Genomic DNA, 26,930 nt, shown 5'->3' with positions numbered 1-26,930 from the left:
AAAGCCACAACAGATGAAAGCCAGTTGAGGATTTGATGGCATCAGAGTTAAAATATAGTTTATAATCTTACCATGTTAAAATGTTTCCTCCTTTATTTTGGCTTTCAGTTTTTTAAACGTTTGCAACAGGTAGTGGTTATTTTAAAGCATTTTTTTTTTATATTTCCATTTTGATAGTTGCTCAAAATTCTGTGTCTTCTGTATTTTTTTCATTTTTTATCACTTTAAAATTTCAGGCACTGAAGGGGCAGACAGTTATAATTTAATGACAATCTATGCTGATAGTCAAAGTTAAAGCCTCGGTATTGTTAAAACACAAACTGTCATCTGCACATGTCAAAATATACAAAGTAAATACCCTTAAGTCACAACTACTACATTTTCAAGGAACATTTCTCTTACTTTGCCTATCAGTACATTTTGATTATTATTGGAGGAAATATTTTAGTTGTTTTCTGTACATACTGTGAAATTGATGGTTATCAACATTTACCAATAAAAGTTTAATGCTTCTTAGTCCACCCACATTTAAGCTTGGTGTGTATTGCTGAATGCTAGTCAGTTAAACACACACATATTTTGCTATGTTATCTAGAAATTAATTTAAATGTATTAGTAGTACAAAATGCAGAGGCTATGCTTCCACCACATTAAAAAAATGCTATACTTAGTCTGCCTGTGTTAGGTTCATTCATAAAACTTTTACCGCATTTATAAATCATATTTAAAAACAACAACAAACAACCCTTCTTTGTGTTAAATGGCAACTGTGTTGACATTGTTGCAGATTTGAAACTGGGTTCTGACAAAATCTACTTTAAAAGTGTTACAGCCTCAATAAGTTTTTGTAAAACGTAATTATTTGAAGCAACACTTTGTGGGCACTTGCTCTTTATACTTTGTACTGATCTATCTACTAAGATGGGAAAATACTGAATTTAGTATTTTAAACTGTACTTCTCTCAGACTAGAGAATTATAGTTTTAGTAATGGTTTGTCACTATGATACCATCTGTAAAATTTCAGATAACTCCCTTTTAAGATTGTGAAAGAGTTGATCAATATGCTTGCTTTACACCTGCTCTAAAATGACAATATTCCCATCTTTATTCTCTTAAAGTAAATGATGAAAAGTTGTCATTGTAACTTTGTTAGAGAGCAAGTTATTTTAGAGACCACTAATGTGAGAGGAACGTGCAATATGTTTAAAAAATTCTTAATTTTTTTATAAAGTCTGCTTTGACATCTACAGTAAATGCTACAATTAATATTGCTAACATATCAGGATTTATGCTCACATGAGTTCCTCTGCCTGACACAAAGCCGCAAGGAAGATTTTAAATGTGAAAGTGGTGTAATATGAGCTGTTGAGATCTATTATTTTTATTTGGATGTTGGCGGGGAGAATTAGTGCTTGCACTAGAGATATTTTAAACTTTGTGTTGAATGCTCAATTGTTAGTAGCTGCTATGCTCAGCTTTGCAGAGGGGAAAAAAACCCTAGCATTATGATGTGCGTAAGCTGTATAAAATTTTGTCAGGGATAGAGAGACAGTGACAAAGAGGGACAGGTAGTTGCAGATAAAAGTTAAGTACTATACGCGTTTTGTTTTCTGAATAGAATTATGTAGATTCCAGTTTGTGCCTTCTTAGTAATGCTGCAGTCATTGAGGGCAAACACAATACTATTTATCAGTGGGTAGATTATAGTACAGATCATGTTAAATAGTCAGAATAATGAAATAAAATTTATCTATAGCAATTTCAGCAAAGGTAAGAAGGTTAAGAGGAAGCCTTAAGCCAACTAAAACCTTATATCAAATCACTTTTCATGTGAAATTGATGCATCCTGCAGTTTGGCCATATATATACTGGATTTTTAAGTGAAATATAAACAATTTCTAGTTCAGTCTCTTCCTTTGCCTATGTATATGTCATCTTTCTTTCGGTCTCTGTCTTTCTAAGCCTTTTTCAAAAAGCACTGAATTGGATAAGGACTGTCTGTGTAAATTCTTCATGTTAAAACCTTGCTTTTCATCTTGCATTAGCCACAAGGTTACTTTCTTCGAAGATGCTCTGCTTACTATAATAGCATCTTATGTGAAAAAGCAAATGTACTATTTCATCCATCTCTGAATATCACACACATTTCATTCATTTCACTTAGTGCTATATTGTCTAGAAATTGCTTATTTTATCTTCATTTGGACTAAAGCATGAAATAAGTGAGAAAACTAAAGTAAAATACCATATATACTCAAATTATTTTGTCATGAGTATCACTGATACATAGGTATATACCGGAAATGAAGCAAGTTTCCAAATCATAACTGGGCTATATAGTCAAAATAGTATAAATTGATATTTTGTGCTACATTTTTAGTTTATATGCATTTCATTTATATATTAAAATTAAATGGGTACAGTTTTCAGGCTTGACATTTTGAATGGCTACTAAGGAATGAAGTTATAAATTATGTGTTGTACATTATTTTGGGGTAAAAGGTGCTTTTCATAATGTCTTTTCCTAACTTACAAATAGCTTTGTTGCCATTATATAAACATGCTAGCAGAGCAGCATGATAGATGTCTCTTTAAGTATTGTAGTAAAAAGAAAATGACTTGTAGTCTAAGGCTGTGGATAGTTTATGTTGTTTTGGATCCATTTTCCAAGCAGTGATCGAAAACAGATTACAATAACAATTATACAGTCAGAAGATGCAATATCCATTTCTGCTTTAATTGAGTGAAAGAATAATAAAAACATCATTAAGAAAAACGAGGTGGACCTGTCATACACTCTACCAATTTTTATACTTGGAGAAAATGCAGAGTAACTGAAACATTTTTTTTAGTTTACTTCATCTTGTTTGTTAGCTGAAGTTTATATTTATGTCAGAAGATCTGTGACTTGGGCTCTTCATAAGGGAAGATATGGATGCATGCATAGTAACTGGATACCACTAAGATGTTAAAACTATGGTTAGGCATTATCTTTGTCCCCATAGTTGGTTGAATAGTAAAATATTTTTCTGTCACTTTTTGTTTAATTTTTTCATTTGTTACCCAATATGATTAGAGATGGTTATCACATATCAACCATGTAAACTTGGATGATGGAGAAGGAATGGCCTTAGTAAGCAAACAGTTGTATTTTGCTCCAGATGAGGTGCCGGTCCTCCAGGATAGTCCTGTGTGTAAAATGTTGTGACAATTGTTTATGGAGAGCTCCTAAAGCATGGGTAGTTGGCACATTAGGGCTGCCCCAGCAGATCCTGTTCCCCTCTGGCCAAATATGGCAGAGTGGTTGAACAAAATAAGTACGTAGTTGTGAAACTCTGGCAGCTGTTAAATGGAATTCCTTTCCGTTGTGACCTGTTTGGTAAAGGCTTGGCTGCTGTTAAAAACTGCACGGTAACTGTACAGTACCTGCTCTAAGGGATTATTACTAGAAGATGGGCAGAATTTTAAACAGAGTGATTGTACTATTCCTTCTCCAAAGGGGTGATATTTCCTCTGCAGCCCTGGCTTTGCTTCTCTCAGCTAACACAGATCAAAGTACTGGCAACCTCCACGTGAGACAAACCAGACTGTGGCTGGACCCACAGGTAAAGATGCTGACTCATCATTTCTGATGTGCTTGTGTCTCCGGCCCACTCTGCCTGAAGGCTTCTTGCAAGCAGTGTGCTGGATGAGGACGTGAATGGAGCAGATGATCTACTTCCTAAAAGGGATAGAAAACGCTCATTCATTTCCCTCATTGGTAGGCTATGGATTCCTTCCTCCATTTACATTTTCTCTGTGTTAGAGAAAGGTCTCAATGGGTCTGTCTGAGCTTGAAAAATTCTGTCTTGCTGACAGTGGATTTCAGCAAGGGGAGGAGCTGAGCGGCTGCTGAAAGTGTAGACAAAGTCATACGGTGTTCAGGACTGTTTCAGGCTTGGATCTGAGTTGTTAACAAAGGATTGCCTGTGGTTTGCTCTTGTCCATGTTTCCTGCTAAACTGTGTCTGGCACCGGTTTGGCTGTATCCATCTTCACATCCAGTCTTAGAAATGAGCAGTTTTCAGAGTGTAGACCTAGCTTAAGTGGCAATAGGATTAGAGACCAGTCCCCTCTTTTCCTTGCTGCTAGATTCTGCAACTGGTCTTGAACATGGCAGTTAAACTGTAGCAGTTCCTTCAGTCCTTCGGTCAGCTCCTTCTCTGGTAAGGTGAGGGCTGAGTCTTCCTTTTTCTCTTGTTCCCTTAGGCTGTGTCCAGACTCAGGGTTTTTTTCGAAAAAAGTAGCCTTTTTTCGAAAAAAACTTCACCTGCGTCTAGACTGCAGCCATGTTCTTTCGAAATTAAATCGAAAGAACGCTGCTTTTCTTTTGACGGCGGTAAACCTCATTTCACCAGGAAGAACGCCTTCTTTCGAAAGTGCTTCTTTCGAAAGAAGGCGTTCTTGAATGTAAATAGGGCTTCTTCGAAAGAGAGCATCCAGACTCACTGGGTGCTTTCTTTCGAAAAAGCGGCTTGCTCTTTCGAAAGTTCCGCGTGCAGTCTAGACGCTCTCTTTCGAAAGAGGCTCTTTCGAAAGAGGCTTGCAGTCTAGACATAGCCTTACTCTGCTGTTGGGATTGTACACAAAGGGATGGGGATCAAGCATGGAGATAATTTTAATACTTAGCTCCAGGCCAAAACTGGTCAGAGTGCATTACTTAATTCTTCTCGGGAAAGATGTGCTGTTACATTCTAAGATAGTCCCTTAGCAGTAGAATGCCTATGTAGCAGTATCTGCATTAAACAGTATCTGCTAGAGGAGGGTTTTTACTCTAAAATTTATATAATATGGTAGCACCTGCTAACACTGCCAAAGTCTCACAGGTCTGCTAGTGGGTTCCAGTGTTAAGGACTTTTTAATATTGTCATTACAAATACGCAAAGTTCCATTCAGAATTAGAGAATCTTATCCCCTAAAATACTGTAGTTGTATAATTAAAATAAAGCAAGGTTGGAGTTTTGGGTTTCGTATGCTTTTTAAGTTACAGGAACCAAAAGCAAATATCACTGCACAGTTTAAGATGCTTAAAAAATTCCAAAGGGATTTAAGTGACATCAAGGAAATTGAAAAACAACGTAGCTGTTTTATTTAGGACGGTACTATATTAGATTCATGTTTGCTTATATATAGATAGATAGATAGATATGGGCATATACAGCTCTAGTATATTTTTCTGGGACATCAGGGTTTTGTGTTGGCGTTTTTTGTGAAAGGGGGGAAGAAAAGTTTTCACTAGAATAATGGCAATGATAATTTGCATTTGTATGCTGCCTGTCATCCAAGACCCTCAGACCCTCACTACACAACTTTGTGGTATGCATGATCATCCTTGCCTTACAGAGAGAGAAGCAGGTTCTTATTTGGATTATGGGGCAATTGTGTCTCCCATGAGTGACATCTTTCTTTTGGGAATACAGCAGGGTTAAAGGGGCATGGAGATGCAACAGAACACCTATTTTTCTATATTTTTAGTCTAAACTTGCCATTTATGTTTATTTTATTTATATAGTCTTTTCTAACGGAAAACTGGAGTATTATCACGTCATGTTATGAATTTGTTAATAGGACTAGTGGCTTCTGAAGACCTGGAAGCTGCAGCAATGATGTAAACAATATATTGTGGTTTCCCATCATCTTTGGCTACACAACACGTAGAAGAGTATTTCCTGGGTTTTATTGACTACTGAGAGTTGTAAGGCAAAAAGGTGAACAAAGTTAATATCTGTATGCTGTCCCCTCAGCTTTCCCTAAAAGGGAACCATGCTACGTATTTAAACAAACAACAACAAAAAATCTGTAGACTAAGATCTTCTTGGCCAAATTTCAGCCTGGAGCAAATATTTACAACTGGTATATAAACCCCTAAGAAGCCAGTGAAAGTCTGCCAGTCATGCTAGAAAAGTCCGTTAGTTTACAAGCAACCTTAAAAGGCTGGAGTGTCATATGGGCAAGTTTTGAGGTTATTTCTTTAAAGATGAAGTTTTTACAGTACTGAGCTAATTTTTATTTTGGGCGGTACTATAGTGTTGTAATGGTCTTGATATAATCTTTAATTCCAATGTACAGAATTCCAGTTAGCCTCATGTCTGGATACATGTAGCGGTTTTCACATGGTTCCAAGTGGTTAGTGGAAAACAAGCTGAAAGTAATTCCCCCAGTCCTCAGTAAAAAGATTTACAGTGAAAGAATTCTCTACCTCATAACAGGACTGTTTTAGGTTTGTATTTGTTGTTTAAACGACTGAAGAACAGTCCATTTACCCAAACCAAGCTTTTATTGTAAACAAGTTAACTGCCAACCGCTTATATTCGGTCAAAAGTAATTATATTTAAGATTTATGGATCGCTTGAAAACGATACTGAGAGAATATGACTAATACCTGCTGAAGTTTTTGACTTGTTTCTTTTAGCACTTTACTGTGCTGCATTGCTATGAGGGATCTATTTCAAGAGCGGTTGCTTTTAATCACAAATAGTGATAGGTGTGTTGCACTTTAGAAACAGTATCTTTGTATCTCTTCAGACTATCCATACCTGTCCTAAATATTAAATTTTTAATTAGACTCTGCAGGACTTTATGTGCAAGATATCACATCCCTTCCAGCTAGAGCTGAGCAACACTTTCAATAAAAGTGGTGTGAAGATAAGAACGGTGAGCTCTCTTTTTCTAATACTCAGCAGTCCCTCTCTTCTCAAAAAGCAGTTTGGCACACATTAGAGTATCTGCATAATTACGATCTGCTTCAGCTAGTGAAGCTCAAATAGTAATCTTTCCTGTCTGTTGGTATATGTGTGAGAGATTCATTTCTCAGAATTGTCTGGGGGTCTTCAGATGATACAGTTTTGGAGCTGTGGCAGCCTTGCTGAGTGGTTGGTGTTGCACAATATGTTTTTTCAAGAGTGGAAATCATGCAGTTACACAGGAATGTAGGCCCCTATAGTTATTGTTTTACATTTACATGAGAATATGGGATGGAGCTCTTCAATGCTGAAAATCAAAAATCTATAGAACTGGGAACTGGTATAGTCTAGAGGTTCCTACCTTTTTAATCAGTGGGACTTGGCAGTCAATTCTAATGAGGAAGAGAACAGAAGAAACACTCTTTGCTATGTGAATTCTTCTATGAAATTCTGGAAAGGTTACTGTCCAGAATTAGCATTTGTTTAAAAGAAAGCAGTTTGGGGAATGGATTAACAAGTATTCTCACGTTTTTTTTTTAATTCATCTTTCTTCTAGTGCCTTGCATTCAGAAAGTGAAAATTATTCAAAAGAAACTGACCTATTCCTCTTGGCTGTCCATGTTTACTGAAATTCCCCACTAGAGGGACAAGTACATGATTGGTGGAAACAAAAGCTTTAAGAAATTTTTCAGTTTTCTTCTAGAATCATCTTGTGCAGAGGTTCCATTCAAGTTAATGGCAGTTCTGCATCTGAACGGTTTGCAGGATTTGTCTCTCCATAAGCCAAGTATTGATGAAGATGCTGTCTCTCATCTGAGTATTGGTGGGTGGAGTGTGTACTTAATTTTAGCTCCCTCTGTAGATTTGATGCTATTTTTTCTGTACACTGGCCATAGGAAAGAGATGTTATCACACTCTAGGACAAATTTAGCTCTGGGGTAAGCAGCTTCTGCTCTGTTGATGTCATTGGAATTGTGTTTTGCATAACCTAGGGTTGAATTTGGCTTTCTGTGTTTGAGATGCTTGCTTATTGTATGGCCTTTGTTCAGAACCTCTATTAGGCTAAGCCTGCTTTTTTGTCCAGTAATGAAGGGTTTTCAGTAGGATGTGAAGTATCAAAAAATGCCCAGGTTTCTGAACATAAAATCATAGATGTTGGCTTTGTCTTTCTGTGAGAGAGATTACCTTGTGTTCATGTGCTGTAAAAACTTTATTTTCTACTTCTTCATTTGATAAAAATCTCTCCACTAACGTATGATTTCCTTTGGGTTTTACACTATCATTTGATCTCAATTTTTAATAATTTTGGTGGGTTTAACTCCCCAAAGAAAACATGCTTGTGCTATGAAGTATTCCCACTAGAAATCTGGGAAGTCTTAAAATCTTGTGTTACTCAAGCTGAGAACTTGGCTTCTTTATTAATTCCCTTCTAGAGAACCCCAGTACAGTAAATCTTTCCATAACACCATGCTGTTGAAATTAATCAAGATGATGTTTGGAAATTGTTCAAATTAGATTAAATTAAATAACACCTAGATAGAGCTCAAAATATGGCCCGATGAAAATACATTTTAATCTGAATAGACACATTTTTATTGCATCCTACTCTTATTGGCTGATCTTTGTATTATTTTTATTAGAATAAACAGCCAATGCCTCCCATTCAGTGGAGATGAGAAGTGAGTGTACATAATTTTTTTTATTTAACATCATCACCAGCTTTCTACATCCCTTCCCCCCGCCCCACATATGGAGACACCAGACACATGTACCAGAACCAGTGCAAGACTCCATACTACAGTGTGCCTCGAAATAGTCATGTGAGAGGAACCCAAAGGAGCTGATGAGTTATACACACAGAACTTGCACTGATTTAACTAAAAATATTTTTTCTTCAAATTGGTACATAACAGCCACTCTTCATACACTCAGGAAGAGGCCAGATCACAGTGTCTGATAACTGTACACAAATGGCACAGACTGATCCAATTAAATTGGTGGAAACCCTTATGTAGACATTCTTAAATTGGTTTAGAACTCTGTATTGATTTGTGATTTTTTTTTTTAAATGACCACAACTTTTAGTTAAACCAGTGAAAGTTTGTACACTGATGTAACCAAAAACTAGTTCTTTGAAAGAAGATGCTTCAGACAATTGAACAAATACTTTCTGTTTTTTAAAGCCCATGCTCTGATTTTTATGGACGTATAAGTAGTTATTCACAGCAGAATGAACTTGGGGTTGAGAAAACATAGAGTAAAATACTAATGTCAGGTAAATGGTTTCCGTGTTGCTTTTGTTCTAGTCTCTTTCAGCACCTGAGGCCAACTTCAGAAAAAAATTGCCTAAAAAGTAAGGAAAGCCATGTGCAAAGCTTTCACTGTACAACTTCCTGTGACTAGAAAAGGATTTATGAAGCTTAAACCCCCTTGCTTTGGAAAATATACATAGGCATAAATAGTTATATCATGCACCATTTATCCTTGTGCCATCCTGGAGAAAAGTCAAAGCCACTTGTGCATAGTGTAATCTGACCTCTTCCTGAGAGTATGGAGCGTGGCTGTTATGTACCAATGCTATTTTCTAGGTTCTTCTTTTCCCTTATTTGTTTCGGCTGTATGTTCAGGGTTAAAGCACCATCTAAATTTATATTTAAATGCAGAAACTTTGTTGCTTTTCTATAAATTAACAAAGAAGAGAAAAATGTCTTGCACAGCTGCAGCTTAATATGAATGCCTTTGGGCATTCTGGCATTGCATTTATCCTTTTCAGAAAGGAAAAAAAAAACACCCTCTTGACTTCAGTACACCTCTTGTAGCCTCTGATTGTAAAAATCATGTTTTATATTCTGTGCCATGAGCGATATAGACCCACATATACATACAATTTTTAGGATCAGAGGTATGTGTGTGTGTGAGAGTTTCTGGGTGATCAGGAATGCAGAGAACCAAACAGTGTTAAAAGTAACTGAGTAAAGGCTTGTTTTGCCTTACTCCATTAGTACCTACAAGGCTTCATTGTCAAAACTCACCCTCCCAGCTTTGTAAATATTGCTATAAATTCTCTGACTGGGACTCTTACAGAGCGTTGACTAATTTACACAGCTGTACTTTAAATCTATTGTATTAGGGTTGGATATGAAAGGTGTAATATATGTACCTAGGTGTGAGAATTTGTGTGTATCAGCCTAGGAGATGGGTGTTGGCTTCCAGCCGAAAATGTTTTCTTCACTCATATTTCATGTACAGTAAAGAATGTTAATTTATTCTCTCTCTCTCTGTCAGGAAACAGGGAACTCTAAGCTAATAAATCCATTGAAGAAAAGATAGCTTTATTCTGTCCAGTGCTAAATAGAGGGCAAAGTAGGCGGTACTTCCCTGGAATGAGATTTTCTAGGGACAGTTGGATTTACTATCAATGTTTAGTATAGTAGAATTGGTGTTAAAGTTCTAGGGGTTATTGCCAGAGTCACCAAAACCTATTAGTAGCAGAGGATGTGGTAATTTGCCCTGGCCCCCCATTCTTTTTAATGTCATTTCTGCTGGGCCACAAGTAATGTTTGGAAAGCCCATCTCTGTAGCCGAGATGCCAGCAAGCACAAGTGGTGGGAAAGAATCGTGTTAAAAGCAGTATTTGGGAGTATTACAGAGGGTCTGCAGTAATTCTGTGGGTTCATCCTACCACCCCAAAATTAAACAGTGAGCAATTCTATTTCCAGCATTTGAAAGCTTTTTCTACAGAGATGACATAAATGATAGTATAAATTGCATGGGGAATCAATAAAACCTATATGTCAAGGAGTGAATAAATAGATTGGCAACAAACACAACCAGTAGGAGGATAAAAGATGCAACAACACCCTCTCTCTCTTATACGCGTGCTAATTTATCAAAGTGTATTTTATGCAGCCATTAGCATTGCATCTGAATTTGGCCGCTTGTAACAACAGTCATCATAAATTTGTCTCTCAACATATTAATAGTTACACCACAGATTGTTGGCATTGCTAATGATAAATCAGGTGTCAAAAGCACTATGGCAAACCATATCTGAATAGAAACAGAAGATTTTCACTTAGGCCGTGTCCACACTCAGGGGTTTTTTCGGGAAAAGTAGCCTTTTCCCGAAAAAACTTCCCCTGCGTCCAGACTCAAGCCGCGTTCTTTCGAAATTAAATCGAAAGAACGCGGCTTTTCTTTCGATGGCGGTAAACCGCATTTCACGAGGAAGAACGCCTTCTTTCGAAAGCTCCTCTTTCGAAAGAAAGCGTTCTTCAATGTAAAGAGGCCGTCTTCGAAAGAGAGCATCCAGACTCACTGGATGCTTTCTTTCGAAAAAGCAAGCCGCTTTTTCGAAATTTCTCCATGCAGTCTAGACGCTCTCTTTCGAAAGAGGCTCTTTCGAAAGATGCTTTCGAAAGAGCCTCTTTCGAAAGAAGCCTGCAGTCTAGACATAGCCTTAGAGAGGCTGAATTTTGTTTGAACTAGTTGTGTAGTTTACAGGCAAGTAGGGTTAAACCTGGTGCTATAGAAGATAGTAGGAATTTTGTCACCAGCGTCAGCAGAATTAATTCCATAGCATCTTTCCAGCAAAGAAGCCCACAGATAGCTTTATGGTCCATCTTTTGAGTCCATAAAGACTAAGCACAATTGCGAACTAGTTTAGTTAAACATTTTTTAATTCAAACAGATTAAATCACAGTAATCTGATACTATGAGGTTCATGCCGGAGCTTGTTGCTCTTGCAATCCCCACTGCTGCACGTGTCAAAGAGAACCCAATCGGTATCTAATATGATGATTGAGTTGTGCATGTCAGTTTTATTTTAAAATGAGTTTTGTCTCATGCTGTATCCATTGATAAGGATTTGAGTCCATTAGTTTTGCCTGCTGTCCTTGTCCTTGACTTCACTGTGTCCTGAATGATGTAGGGCTGTGACTCGCAAATGAAATGGAGCTTTTTCCCCAAGCAAATGCCTAAAGAGCCAGCAAACATCAGTCAGTGTGCATGGAAGTGATCTTTAACTGAAGAGAGAAATAGAACTGCAGTGGATACCGCAAAGAGATTTTAATTGGCTTCTTAAGAAAGGAGAGTTGACTTCTTGAAATTCAGTTTTCCCTGCATTTTGCTTCAGTGTGCAATACAGTAGTACAATGCATGTTCTCCTTGACAGAATATAAAAATAGCCATTTGTTTTTCTTTTATTTTCCATTAGCCAGAGAGAGCGAGAGAGCTATACTGCTGTTCTTTCAGAAAGAACTGACCCCCCCCCCCCACAGTAATAGACCTAAAGGAACTCCTTTCATTAAACTGGGTAGATAGGAGCTAGTTTAACCAATTTAGGCTGAGATGCATCCTGCCTCATAATGCTTCCAGCATGTTCAATGACTCACATGTATATGTAGCCAATTAATAAAGGTCTTGGAGCAGAGATGATCAGAAGTTTGAAAAGGAACGGTGATAACATTGCTGCGTGTAACCTAATGTGAGAGGTAGCTTCCCTAGTTTGTTTCAAACACAAGCCACACAAGTTGTAGTAGGTGCAAACCTTTCAGGAGTCCCAAAAGGAACTTGCAATAAAGCAAAACAAAACAATTCTGCTCAAACCTTCTCTGGGCTGTTCTGGGAGAGGAACTTTCCTCTACCCTAGATCGTCTCCAGACCGACACTCTCTTGGATAATGAGCTATCCGCCTCAGTGATTCTGCAGGACCAGCGCCTGCTAAGAGGGTGGGTTTTCTCATGGACAATGTGAGCTTGTCATTGCCTGTTTCTGTAGCTCTTAATATGGCAAAGAGGCTGAGTGGCTTCAGTCTGTATGTGTATTAATGACCATACCTCCTCTGACTGGACCACATAATCATGTATGGAGGTAGCCTTGGGTTTTTAATGCTCCTGAAGTGTACAGTTTGTGGGGAGGAGAGGGAACAATATTTAAATGCAGAGTTCAGGCATTGGTATATTACATACATAATATATAGAGAGTTCAGTATATTGGTATTGGCTTCATGGTATAGGAAAATGTATGGAGTCGTAACAAACTGGAGCTGGAAAGCCTTATTAGGTGTCTTGTTTGTCCACATGCCACTTAGGGACTGTGTTGTATTCTCTCTGCTCCATAATCTAGAGTGGTTTTAAATGAGTCAAGGGATGAAGCACCCACTATTTCTCGAAAAATTATTCCGTACTCCAATGAAAAGAGGGAAGAAAGGCAGATCTCTGCTCAGATGAGTCCTCCAGAAAGTGTATTAATCTGACATTTTTAATTGGCGATGAATGATGTATTTGTTCCTGTTGCTCTGTTACTGATGATTCTTTTAAAAACTTTTCTCACTTAGGTTTGATGATTCCTGTCTTTTGTGTGGTGGAGCAGTTGGACACCTCCCTCGAATACGATAATCGAGAGGAGCATGCAGAGTTCGTTCTGGTTCGCAAAGATGTGCTCTTTAGCCAGCTGGTGGAGACGGCGCTCCTGGCTCTAGGGTATTCCCACAGTTCTGCAGCTCAGGCACAAGGTACTCTACTGCATTTTTGTTCACGCTCATTGGCATAAGAGAACAGCCTTTGGTAGTTCTTGAAGTCACTGTGCAAGGGAATTAATGGGAAACCTAGAAAGGAGTTAAGTCAGTAGTGTTTCTTACAACTGGGCTTGTAACAACCTCAGTCTCTATCTGGTCTAGAAAGCATTTGATAAATCCTATTGAAGTTTGAAAGACTGGTATTGATCAACCAAGGAAAATGTTATGACTTACTTCTTTACGGTAAGGCCCCAAGCTTGCTGCCTCAAAAAATTATTCAGAGAGCCATGTGCAGGTTGAACTGGTATAGTCCTGGAATCCTCGAGACCGGACCAGTTCCAAACCAGAGAATTTTCTGGACCACTGGAGCTCAATATTGTCTAGCAGCATGACCAACACTTCCACTGCTTACTGGGCTGCTAGAGGACATTTAGGGGTAAATTAGAGCTAAATTGCAGCACAGAACACTGAGAGAGACTGGTGGCTGTAAACAAACTTTATGAGACTGCAGGAAACTTGGTCACACCCATGAAAAGTGGACATCCGACTAACTAAAATCATTCCGCATGACAGATGTTTCTGGACCAGAGAGTTCTGGATTAGAGAAGTTCAACATGTAGTATATCTGTGCGTATAACTGCATAACATTATGGTATCAGAAGAAGTGGGCTGTGCCCACGAAAGCTCAAGATACCATCTACATGTTTTGTTAGTCTATAAAGTCCTACCAGACCATTTGTTGTTTTTTAAGTTTATCCTGTACCCCCTGAAGCTTCCTTTCTGCTTCCTTTCAGGGCCACGACACCTGAATGTCATCTTCTAATCACTGTGTATTTAAAAAAAGTTGTGTCATACCATACTTGGCCGCTAATATACAGTAAAACTCCATTAGTCCGGCATCCAATGCTCCGGGACTCCTGATGGTCCGGCACCATCAGGAACCCGGAAGTGCTGGGGCAGCCAGACAGGCTTCCCCCATTCAGCTGCTGCTGAAACTGACCAGCAGCTGAATCGGGGAAGCCGGGAGCAGAGCAGATGGGGTGCTGCCGGGTTGGTCTCGTAGCGCTGCCCCTCGGGGCTGCGGGACCAACCCGGCAGCACCTTAGCTGCTCTTGGGGACCCCTGGGGCAGAGCAGCTGGAGTGCTGCCGGGTTGGTCCCGCAGCGCCAAAGGACGGCGCTGCGGGACCAACCCGGCAGGACCCCAGCTTCTCTGCCCCAGGGGTCCCCGATTCAGCAGCTGCTGAAACTGACCAGCAGCAGCTGAATCAGGGACGTCTGGGGCAGAGCCGGACTATCGTAAGGGGGGGCTATGAGGGGTCTGGGGTGACATCCCCTCCCACCCAACTCCAGACCCCTCATAGCCCCCCCTTCTGATAGTCCGGCCTATCTGATAATCTAGCAGCCCCTGGGTCCTAAAGGTGCCGGATTATCGGAAGTTTACTGTATTTGTATTGGATTCCCTTGATGACTGATAGCTTATTCTGATTATTTAATATTGGACCAATATTTATTTTGGTTTCCCTAGAATAGTGCTACAAATCCTCTTTTGAAGGTAAATGTCACCCTGTAGTTGTGTAGATGATTCTTCTGCAGTAGAGACGAAGTTTAAAAGAAGAAAACCCTTTAGAAAGAAAATTGAAAACTAATATTCTGTTGAAATGATTTTTCTGCATTTCGTGTGATTGGCTTGTATTGACTAGATGGTACTGCTTACATTTGGAAGCAAAATCCATAACTTTCACATCAATCTTGACTTTAGAAAAGTAAACCCAGTGCTCAATTAGACTAATTTAAAAATGGGTTTGCTTGGAAATTTGGCTTTTTAGCTGCATTAGTCAGTATTTCCTTATTAAAAAAACATCGAAATAAAAGGCAGCCAGGAGGTTTCGCCTGCATTCAGTGTGAGCAGCAGCAGCTTTTAAAACCAAGTGTCCTGGAAACTGGGATATAATAATGTAGAGCTCCTAAAGAAAACTTCTTTCAAAACTGTGATAATGATTCATTTCCTCTGTCAGCTAGTCTGCTTTTTGAGAGAGGTCCAGGATTTGAGTCCAAGGAAAACTCAAGCACAGCAACACTGTTTCATTACAAAACACAACAATAAAAGCAAGCAAAGAAGTTTGGGTTTCTTAAAAAATCCATTTCATGCCATTTCAGGGACACTTTTCTCTGAATGTAAAGGTCACTGTATCCCACTGTTTCCATCCTGATGAGCCAGCTTCCCGCTTGACAGCGCTATCCATCTCTGTTAACACGGTTACTCAACATGTTGGGAACTAACATGTGGAACATGCAGCGTTCAGTAGCCAAGATTTGATTTTTGGCACCTCTTGAGAGAAGGGGCTTCACTGAGAAGCGACTCCAAGGAGGCATGCTGTTGCATGCAGTGACCCATGCTAGCTGAGTATCTTGCTTGGAGAAAGCTCTCTTGCAGTACCTTTCTCTGTGGGCTGAAGCAGGAGAGGGACTCACGCGGGCATTTAGCCTCTTCTCCCTGCGCAGTGGCTGTAGCATTGTTGTGCACTATGCTCTTGGAAAATGGACAGGTTAAAGCATTAGTTTGTTGTTGGTTTGTGTGTTTGGATTGTAAAAGTCTAGTATTCAAACCTCACATATCAAATTGATTTCATTAGTTAAGAGGTGGCCTCTCTGGGGTTAGCACTTCTGTCATACAAAGAATTGGTGCCCCGCAGCTCCTTTGTACTGTTAAACATCACAAGTGAAATTGTACTGAAAAATGGAAGACATTAACCATACAGGTTGATCAGCTCTTAGATCTCTTATTAACGTTTTGCTTTTATAACCTCACTCTGAAAAGCCAGTTTTAAATGTTCCTGCATAGTACAAATGAGTATATGATTTGAGAGTGATTTTTTTAATAGGATGTTTACCGTAGAACAGATGATTTGTGTCAGCTGTGAGACATGGCTGAGGCATGGACATAGAAGTAGTTGATCACCAATACAGTTTAGATTCATGCTGAAAATGGTAGGATATTGCTTTATAACCAGTAATAAGGTCAGTGTGTGGGGGGGTGGGAGTGGAGGTATCCTGAGGTGGTGCTGTGAAGAATTGTTTTGGTATTAGCTTGTATATAGTACAGTAAAACCTGTGCTATCCGGCACGCTCGGGGATTAGGGCTTCCTAGGTATCTAAAAATTCCGGTTATCTGAGGGTCCCATCAACCTAGGAAAAACCAATGGACAATAATAGTAAAACTCAAGTTTTTAATATTAGTAGTTTTGTAGTGTGAGGCAGTTGGTCTCACATTTCTATTTTGAGTTAAAGATTAGTACTTCTTAAATAAAAAAATTAAGCCAGTAATGGTAAACCAAGGCAGGCCTGTGCGCCTGAAGATGTGACAGTATTGTGGCTGAGGGAAATTCCGGTTAACAAAGTTTTCTGGTTAACAAGAGTGCTGGATAACAAAGGCTTTACTGTACATCTATTTGTTTTTCCCTTTCTGAGACTGTCCCACCAGCTCTGCATCAGGAGAGACCAGCCCCTCCTTCTCCAATAATGGCATACTGCCAGTAACTTAATCAACAATTGTGATTATTGGCACAGATTTTTTTTTAAATATACATTGATAAACAATCATTTTAGTTTGCTTTAACAGTGTTCTGCGAATGGGAAAATAGCTAATTTATCAAGCCAATATGAGAAACTCTGAATTCTCTGCTGCTTTTTTAAATACAATAGAACGCTGAGCAACTTGCTCTGTAGAAAACAGACCAAGTACTGATGCGAAGAGCAATTCTGATGTATTCTAGTGACAAAGAAAACAGTGATTGGTTAATGCTTCATTATCTTAAAAGCCGTCTGTGCACTGTTTAATAATCTAGCTGTGAATTCCAGATATTGTCATCTATTAGGTAGGAAAAATGTACAATGTTCATTTTTCTTTATTTGTTTCTGTGGGGTTCCAGGGTGCAACAGGCAAGTGTCATTTGATCTTTTGAAAATTTCTACTTGCTTTCAGAACTGCCCCCACTTGAATCCCTGGCCTTTTGTATGTCTGTCAGTAGAGGTCCAGTTGGGAGAAAAATACCACTTGGTTTTTGTGCAACTGGTGTGAGACTGCTTGTTCTGTTTCCATCATAGTTTTTCTTGTAGTTTACTAAAGCAGAATAAACAGTCTTGAGACAAATATACAGTAGGTTTCTGATAGTGGACCATACTTTACTGAAGAAAAGTTTTTGTTTCTTCATCCCAGTCTATCCTGAGTTAAATGGGTAGAGCATTTTTATCCTGTAAGCAATTGGTTACGAGCCTTTTATAGCTATCATTGGCCTCATGAAACTTCAATTTTTCAACAAAAGCTGCAAAAATGTTCTGTAACCAGACAGAGTTGTTGCCATTATGGCAATAGGGTGTAGAAATTGGTTGTGTGAAATCCACGACCATTTAGTGAACATTTATGTCTTTACTTTCATCGCTTGAGTCTATACCTGAAATTCGAAAACCTGCTGTTTGTTTCTTCATTAACAGAATATGCTCCTACAGTGCTCTTCTTAACAAAGATGCTTTCCTGTGCAGAATTTAATAAGTTTAATATCCCAAATCTAAAACATTCTGCTGCTAATTATTTTATTTATTGGGGTCAGGACAGGTCACAGGAAGAGAATAATTCATCTGGAGCATTTGTAGCCAAACTGGAACCTTCAGGGGCAGTTTTTGTGAGTGGCCTTTGGAGTTTTTCCTTGTGACCTGCACCTGATCTTTGTATAAGAAGAGGCAGACCATAGTCTCCATGTGTCTGGGCATTGAGTGCCCCACAAAGACTGTTAAAGGCTGTTAAAGATCCAGCTCTGAATGCTGGGACCAGCAGTCTCCACAGGCTCTCCGTCCATATTAAACACAAGAGTGGTTACAATCTAGTAGTTAGATTAGCTATGCAAGTAGACTCCTTACCACAGAGGATATTAATTAGTAGAGCTAGTTGGAAACTCTGGCAAATTTTGCAATTCTGAGAGAAACCAGAGAAAACAAATGGAGATTTTTCTTCCATATTTTGACCAGCTTGTACTAGTTAGAGCTGATCAAAGAATGACTGGGCCATGGACATGGAACTGTGCTTCCCCTTCCTGAAAATGGTTTGGCTCGGTCAGGGTAAAGATGGGTTAGCCTGGCAGTGTGCCGTGTCTTCCATTATTGATGCTCATCGGATGCCTGTGTTGTCAATAACAGTTTCCAGGGGAGATCAAAAATCCCTTTAGCCATAAATTAGATAAATAAATTTCAGGAGGGGCTGCTGTGGGTTTAGGAGTAGTTTTGTTGCATGACGTCACCCATTCAGAAAATGCAACATCTGTTCTGGGATCCTATTACCCAGAGCAAAACATGTAGCAAGTAGCCAGGTAGAAAGAAGACAGCTGTATGAGGTGGTGTGGGGGGAGAAATGTGCTAGGGAGAAAAGTGAAATTGGGAGGCGGAAGGAAGGAAAGAGGTTGGAGTAGAAGGAAATTAGAAAGTGACAGGTGATTTAAGGTGGAGAAAAAATTGAGTGACTCTCTAGGTGTGTTGTTTATATCTGGCTTCTGGCACTCTAGAGTCTGAACACTTCACAAACATGGAGTATTTTATCCTCACTGCATGCCTGAGAGAGAGGGAAGTGTCATTATTCCAACTGGACAGCTGGGAAACCAAGGCATAGATTTTCAAGGATATGCCCTGGATCCATAGCAAATGTGACAGACCCCAGAATGAAACCCAGAAATTCTGGTGTCTTAACCACAAACCATCCTTTCACTTGGAAAAGGGGGCGCAAACAAAGTCTTTGAACATGTGAACATTCTTGGAATCTGCTCTGCTCTCAGGCTGTTAACTTAATGCCCTCCATGATGATTGGATATATTTCAGTGCTAGAGAGGAGAAGAGTTTTGGATATTTTGCTAAATGTGAGAACCTAAGTCAGCCTGAATATTTAGCTCCCACTTTAGTTGTATTGTGCGATGACCATCACAACCGTGCTTCTATTTTTGGGGTTATAGTTGTCTATAAATATTTGAAGGGTGCAAATACCAAGGAGGGAGTGGAATTGTCTAGGCTGGTTCTAAAAGATAGCAGTAGGTGAATTCAAAGGAAGCCAAGTAGTAGATAATTTGGGCTAAATACTAGGATACATTTCCCAACAGTGAGATCTGTGGGATAACATTATCCTGACCTAGACTGTAACTGCACGGTGAAGGCAAACAGATCAGCTGCTAGTATTTATTGTCATTGAGCACACACAAGAATTATTTTTATACTCCTCTATCAAGGAAGATAAATACAGTAGGTCCTTGTTAGTCTATGAATGTTACTTGTACAGTAACAATAGTGTGCTGAGTACACTACAGACAGGTAGGAAGATAAAGGGTCTCTTTCTGATCACAGCTAGTATAAACTAGAGGAGCGACTGCACTCATGTCAGAGCAGTTACCCCATGCACAGCTAATGTGAAAGAATGTACACTGGCTGCTATGAAGAGCATGTGATAATGTGCAGGTGTAGTGGTCTCTTCCTACTCCTCAGCAAAGACCATTGGCTAGTATTGCTCAGAGCTTGTGTGCGCAGGGCTGGTTCTTTGGATCAAAGCACAGATGATAATAAATACTAGGGTGGTCTAATCAGGTTTTGCACTGTCAAAGGCATTTTTTGTGTTTACAAAATAAGCACTTGATTTATTGGTAAAATTCTCTTGCTATAAATGCTGTCACATTGTTCACTTTTTTCTTCTTCTATAAAAAAATCGAGGAGCCCTGTGGCACCTTAAAGACTAGGGGTATGTCTACACTACCCCGCTAGTTCGAACTAGCGGGGTAATGTAGGCATACCGCACTTGCAAATGAAGCCCGGGATTTGAATTTCCCGGGCTTCATTTGCATAAGCGGGGCGCCGCCATTTTTAAAACCCCGCTGGTTCGAACCCCGTGCAGCGCGGCTACACGGGGCACGAACTAGGTAGTTCGAACTAGGCTTCCTAGTTCGAACTACCGTTACTCCTCATTCCACGAAAATGTCTGTCGAAAATGTCCCGTCTAACCTGCTAGATTTTTTCGAAAAGCCCCGCTTTGAAATAAAATGGTGGCCGCCATTATGCAAATGAAGCACGGGATATTTAAATCCTGGCTTCATTTGCACTTTCGATGCATGTAATTTACATCCCTCTGCCAACAGAGGGGTGTAGTTTAGACATACTTTAGGAGATTATTTGGAAATAACTTATTTCTAAATAATACCGGTAACTCATGAAATAACCATTTCAAAATAGTTATTGGTGCACAATATTTTTGCACAGTTTATAGAAAACCTTGATGGCTACCTCTCAGACAACTCCTTCTTTGTTTGTATGGTCATGGACCAAGATTACATTATGCCAGGTGCAGTACAAACATAGTACAAAAAGATGTTTCTTATTCCAAAAAATTTGCTGTTTAATTTTCCCTTACAGCTTGCTCCCTAATCTTGTGAAGTTCAGTAATTTGTGACGAGGTCTCCTAGTGATTAATGCAACTGTCCTGGGTTTGTACCCTGAGGTTCTAGGCAGATTGACAATGTCCCCAGAATCTCAACTTGGTAGTTGCCAAATATGGGTGCCCTTGTAACACTTCCCCCTTATTTAAAAGTAAACAAAATACCCCTCCTTTCTGGCCGCCTTTCAGCAGCTAAATCTTATCCTGATCTTTTGATAAAGAATTACATTTGATTACATTAAAAGTAGTAACCCCTTTTTGTCCTACTGGGACATCTCTAGTCTCATCCCTAGGTGTCCTCTCATCCCCTTCTCAATGCTTTCTGATTTGGAGTGGGGTGGGGGGGGGGGCGGCAAGGTGGTGAAGGACTGGACTAAAGCTCTTAGCAACGTTGTATATCTGCCTCATCCTGCTCTCCTGGGCATTTTGCCACGAGCTCTGAAATTTAATGCTAATGACAGCCTTTAAACTAATTGTTAAGCAGATCTCAATTCTGACAATGATCTAACAGGGTCCAGAAGAAAATTAGCCTCTGAACATCTTCCTCCCCAAATTTTCTAGGTTTTCTAGTTTTTGGTTATGTTCCCATTTTTTTCCCTTGTGTTGTCTATAGAAGGCCTGAAAGGTTTTTAATCGGATTTTGTTTTTTTCTGTGATAGTTAGTAATGATTAATAATAAATTATTATTAATAATAATAATCTATCTTAAGAACTGAGTGTGAAAATCAAGCAAGTACAAAGGGCAAGGAATTTTACTCAGCCTGTTTAACAATGTGTGTTTGCTTTTTTTAGTTTAGATGTTAGAATTAAATACATGTAATGAACACTTGGCTGAAGGGACCTCTTTCTAAAAGATTCGACATCCAAAGCCCTGGACATAAGGGATGAGAGCTCGTAGCAAACCTCACTGAGACCTCTCAGGAAGTGTTCCATCATAATCATGGAAGACTATATTTTGTATATCTAATAATCATGAAGAAGCTTATTTTTTGGGGGGAAAATACATTTCAAGCTTTTCCCCACATCTTAAAGAAGCACAAACGGTCCAAATCCTATTACAGATGTTGCAGGTTGCCTTTAAATCTCATCTGAGAGTGTTTTTTAGTAGAATCATTTTGCTGTTACATAAGTCCCTCTGTGACACTACCTTTATGAGAGGAGCACACAGACCATTACATTCTTTGCTTTTTCTCATTACCGAATTCTTAACTTTAAAACAGTGGTCAACAAGTGGGTTTTTTGTTTGTTTCCACCCCCAAAATGCTGATCTATGTGCAAGTTACTTGTGGCTCCTCATTTATTATTTGCAGGATTTTTGTGATGGAACAGAAGCTTCCACAAATAATAATCTGTTTTTTTTTCTACATGGCAGACATCTGGGTAGTATAAGTAAATAAGTAATTTATTAGTATTTGAACAGCTTAAAAGAGAGAAACCAAACAGAGCCCTGAATAGCTCAGCACTTCTGGTGGCTGCTTTCCATCTCGTATGCGGTTTGTGTGACTGAGCAAAATGCCATGGCGTTCACAATCATAGGAGGCAGGGATGAAAAGAGGAGAGCGCTGAGTGGTCAGAGCACATTTTGGTCATAGTAAAATACCCCTGCTTCATTTCCTGTGTGCCTGTGAGCGTTTGCATGTCCACATGGAGAATTTTAAATCGAGTGCTTTGAAATACATGATATTTTGATGGCTGGTTTGAGGGCTCTAATGAATCCTGAATTGTTTCAGGGTGCATATAATTTGTTTCATACCAGTAATTGGTAAAATTCTGGAAATACCACTGAGAGAAAACATTAAAGATATTTTTCAGTCTTTTTTTTTTTCTGTTTCTGAGAAATAACACCAAGGCATAATAGCAAATCTGTGGTGCTGTTATACATGGTTGTTTGTATTCCATAAAGCTTTTCACTCTCTCTGTGCTGCAGGCTATATGCAAATATATAAAACTTGTCTCACAGCTTCACCCTCTTCAGAGAACTATTGTTTTTAGTCAGTTCTCTAAATCCATGAGAGAGATGCTGAAGAATTTGACACACTAAGTGTTTATGGCCAGTAACCCTTGCAGCAGTATTTGAGGGGAAATACGAATAAAGTTCACTCCAAAAGGACTGTGTACCATTGATTAAAAGCTCAGACCAACTTTTAATAAATTCAGATGATTTGTGATCCACTCCTTCCCCTTCCTCCCCTCCCTACTCACATGGACCTCTGGTAATTTTGAGGAAAGTTGGAAAATGGTATTTGGTAGTTTTTGTTGAACATTTATGTTTAGAGAAATTAAATGATGGCTAATGTGGGCCTAAACTTTAGTTTAAAAGCAATAGCATTTCCTAAAGAAGGGACAAAATAGGCTAGATTAGCCTCCCATCCCAGGTTAGGAAAATGAGGTGTGTTTACTAGTTACGATATCTAATGTGTTGACAAAGACAATGGTGTGTGAAACAACTAACTTCACCTCTCTCAAGGGGTTTTTTTTTTAACTTTGCTCTGTGTAGACTAGAATAAAAAGCAAACATATTTAAAAAAAGCAAACATTTAAAAATCCTAGCCTGGGTAAGGGAAGTTGTCTTTAACATGTTAGCTCATCAGAATGGTCCCTAGGCCCACCCTGACAAGCTAGCATGTTAAAACACAGCTTATTCCAAACATACAGAAGACATAGCCTTGGCTATAGTGTTTTTTTTTTAATTGCATTTCACATCAAGGTAGCTGAGACAAGGCATAAATAGTTTTTCCTTTTATAGAGCTAATAGTTAGGGTCAACCCTATGGACACCAACTGGCATTTACCTCAGCCATCTGCACTGAGACAAATTACAATGCCTTGTCTCCTCTAAGAATTTAAATAGCTTGATATATTGTGCTCAATAAAATGCATCTTTTTTGCAGGGAAGGCTACCCTTCGTTTAGATGGCAACTAAGTGGAATTTAACAAAGTATTAACATGTTTTAGCTAAGCCCATTTCCTAGGATAGACAAGGGCAATGAGTAATTGTGAGGCCTCCAAACCAAACTCTGTTCTTGGATGTATGGTTGCACATTTCACTGAAAGTATGCTTAAGTCTGCTGTGGGGTAAGGTAGGGTAGGGTAGGCAACATCTTGAGTTCCCTTCCAACCCTACTTTTTATGAGTCTATCTTACAGTAGAATTTGCCCCTAAGAGCTTTTCCACTGCAATTAAATGGGAGCAGGAAAGTATCTGAGAGAGGGGCTACCTTTTCTTGATACTCATAGGTAATACCCCCTTGCATGCTTATTCCAACAAAAATAACTTTTTGACTGAAAGCAGTACTAGCTGAGGGTATGTCTACACTACCCCGCTAGTTCAAACTAGCGGGGTAATGTAGGCATACCGCAATTGCAAATGAAGCCCGGGATTTGAATTTCCCGGGCTTCATTTGCATAAGCGGGGCGCCGCCATTTTTAAATCCCCGCTCGTTTGAACCCCGTGCCGCGCGGCTACACGCGGCACGAACTAGGTAGTTCGAACTAGGAACGAGGAGTAACGAGTAACTACCTAGTTCGTGCCACGTGTAGCCGCGCTGCACGGGGTTCGAACGAGCGGGGATTTAAAAATGGCGGCTCCCCGCTTATGAAAATGAAGCCCGGGAAATTCAAATCCCGGGCTTCATTTGCAATTGCGGTAAGCCTACATTACCCCGCTAGTTCGAACTAGCGGGGTAGTGTAGACATACCCTGAGTTATACAGCCATATAATGGTAGAGAATTGTGTCAACACTTCCTCTCTGCCCAGTTCTGTCTATGCTGTAATTTTCAGTTGCTTCCCTTTCTCACTTGGATATTTTAAAAATTTCCAAATAAGAGTTTAATTAGAATAAGCTCAAAAGAGAATGTGTGTGACATTCAGTATTCTTTGCTAAATTGCTTTCATGCTTTGTTTTTATAATATATTTGCTGCTTAGCCACATTTTGGCCCTCTTCCTTTTTCAAATAAAACTCATTATGTGGGATAGCTAGTAGATCGTTCCTACTTTCACAATGACAATTCCATACTAAAATATTCCTTGGCACAGGAATTGTTAACTGATGACAGTTTGTCTGCTTCTCAGAGTCAATTTTTTCAGCACTGTGTGAAGATTCTGTGGAATAGTCTGTGGGGAGAACATTGAGGGAAAAAATGTTTATCTTATACTATAACTGAGAACAGAGGACTGTCTGAGGAAAATAATTTATCAAATAATGATCTGTGTACACAGAAAAATAATTTAAAGATGTTGTAGGGAAATACTCAGGCTAGATTATAGCATCATGAGAAAACTGGCATTATGTGAAACATTAGTGTTTGTTATCACTATTAATATAGATTGATCCTATATAAACAGATTATATATACACACACATTTATGCATGGTGTGTGTGTGTGTGTGTGTGTGTACAAACAATGTTGTATTGTAAACCTAGATTATTTAAAAGAATAAGATAAGCAGATTTTATGTAACAAGTACTATATAGACATGAAAACAAAGGATTGTTTTCCTCATAACTTAAAAGTGAATATAGGTGGCATTTCTTTTAGCCCCAAAATCTTTTTTCTGAATTATGAGCATAGAGAATAGTCTATTCCTTTTCTAACTAAAAGACTATCTGTTTGTAAATTTAAAAAAAGTGCAGAACTGAGTTCTTTTTATAATATTCACAGCAATTACTAGTATTATCAGGCAACTTTAAAACAAAAAATTACATATGCCAGCTCTTTCTTTCTGACATCTTATTAAAGACTATATCAACACCTTTTTTTTTTTTCATTTTCTGATTGCTACCTCCCCTCTCCCAGAAATGTGTATGTGAAATTGAGAACCTAATTAAAAGATTAACAGCATGTACAGTAATTTATCCAAAAGGCATGTGTTAATTTGTTACACTAAAGAGTTTTATGTCATCTTTTTTGACACTATCAAAATATTATCAGTGGAACTGGTTTAACCTGGAAAAATTTGATGCTTTATTATAAATTCTTCTGAAGAAGTGACATGACTTAATTTCATATCTAATTGCGTAAGGAATTATAAATGATCTTTTCTCAAAGACCTATGACACTAAGCCACAGAATGAACATATAAAACTGATTTGTTCCGGTACAAATTAAGATCTATGGTAGCATTTTCATTACAGACACCATTTGTGTGTGGTGAACGTCTGAAGATTTTTCAGTACGATACAAACTGTTCTTCTATAGTGCAGCCATTCATGCAGTGCATCTTAAGGTGATTTACAACCCATTTTACAAAAGAGGCACAAAATAAACACTTAAAGCAAAACCTCTAGAACTGGGAAAGCCATTAAAGCACAAGTATGTCTTACACCCATTCTTAAAAGTTGTGAAATCTGCCTTTTGGATCAAATTAGGAGCTGGATTCTGTACTTTCTGTATTAGAAAATGCTGGTTGATTTCAGTATGACCCCCGCCCCAATCCCATCAAAGAAGACTTGTGGAGTTAGGCCCTCGAATAGCATTCCCAGTCTGAGTAATGTCACAACTTGATTTGAGAATGCATTTGAATCGGTAGAAGCCCTGCTTCTCAATGGACACAGGCCATCTCTACATCAGTAACCATATAGTGGTACAGCCATACTGATACAGCTGCGCTCCTGTAAGATTGCTCTTATAGCTCCTGTTCTGACAGGAGAGAGCCTTCCCGTTGTCATAATAACACTACTCCGTGAGTGGCTATGTTGGTGAGAGACGCTCTCCTGACGACATTGTGGTAGGCACCTCGGCGCTTCTGCTTTTACATATCTCTGAGTGACATAGGTTGTACTGACAAAAGTGGTATTGCCTTTCTTAGGGAGCAGCTAGGTTCAGTATTAAAGATGTGTATCAATCAGGAAACCTGGGTTCTGTTCCCTGCCCATGCCAGTGATATCTTTGTTAAGAGAGACAAGTCATAGAATCACAGAACCATAGAGCTGGAAGAGACCTCAGAAGGTCATCAAGTCCAGCCCCCTGCTCAAGGCAGGATCAATCCCAACTAAATCAACTCAGCCAGGGCTTTGTCAAGCCGAGACTTAAACACCTCTAGGGATGGAGACTCCACTATTTCCCTAGGTAACCCATTCCAGTGCTTCACCACCCTCCTAGTGAAATAGTTTTTCCTAATATCCCACCTGCACCGCTCCCATCACAACTTGAGACCATTGCTCCTTGTTCTGCCATCTGTCACTACTGAGAACAGCCTCTCCCCATCCTCTTTGGAACCTCCCTTCAGGAAG

The 26,930-nt window shown here is 39.1% G+C and overlaps 1 protein-coding gene across 2 annotated transcripts in view; it reads left to right on the top strand.

Moving 5' to 3' along the window:
- The window catches only part of SATB2 (SATB homeobox 2), a 172,185-nt gene that overhangs the window by 9,351 nt on the left and 135,904 nt on the right, over positions 1 to 26,930 (top strand). For both annotated transcript variants that reach the window (XM_006117927.5, XM_006117926.5), the window contains exon 3: positions 13,061 to 13,237. In XM_006117927.5, the coding sequence (XP_006117989.1) occupies positions 13,061 to 13,237 (177 nt within the window). The remainder of the gene's footprint in view (positions 1 to 13,060; positions 13,238 to 26,930) is intronic.

The sequence above is a fragment of the Pelodiscus sinensis genome, chromosome 7 (genome assembly GCF_052426305.1).
Source record: "Pelodiscus sinensis isolate ZL-2025 chromosome 7, ASM5242630v1, whole genome shotgun sequence".
Taxonomy (NCBI): domain Eukaryota; kingdom Metazoa; phylum Chordata; order Testudines; family Trionychidae; genus Pelodiscus; species Pelodiscus sinensis.
The sequence above is the reverse complement of the archived record's forward strand: the minus strand, read 5'-3'. Positions and strand labels throughout refer to the sequence as shown.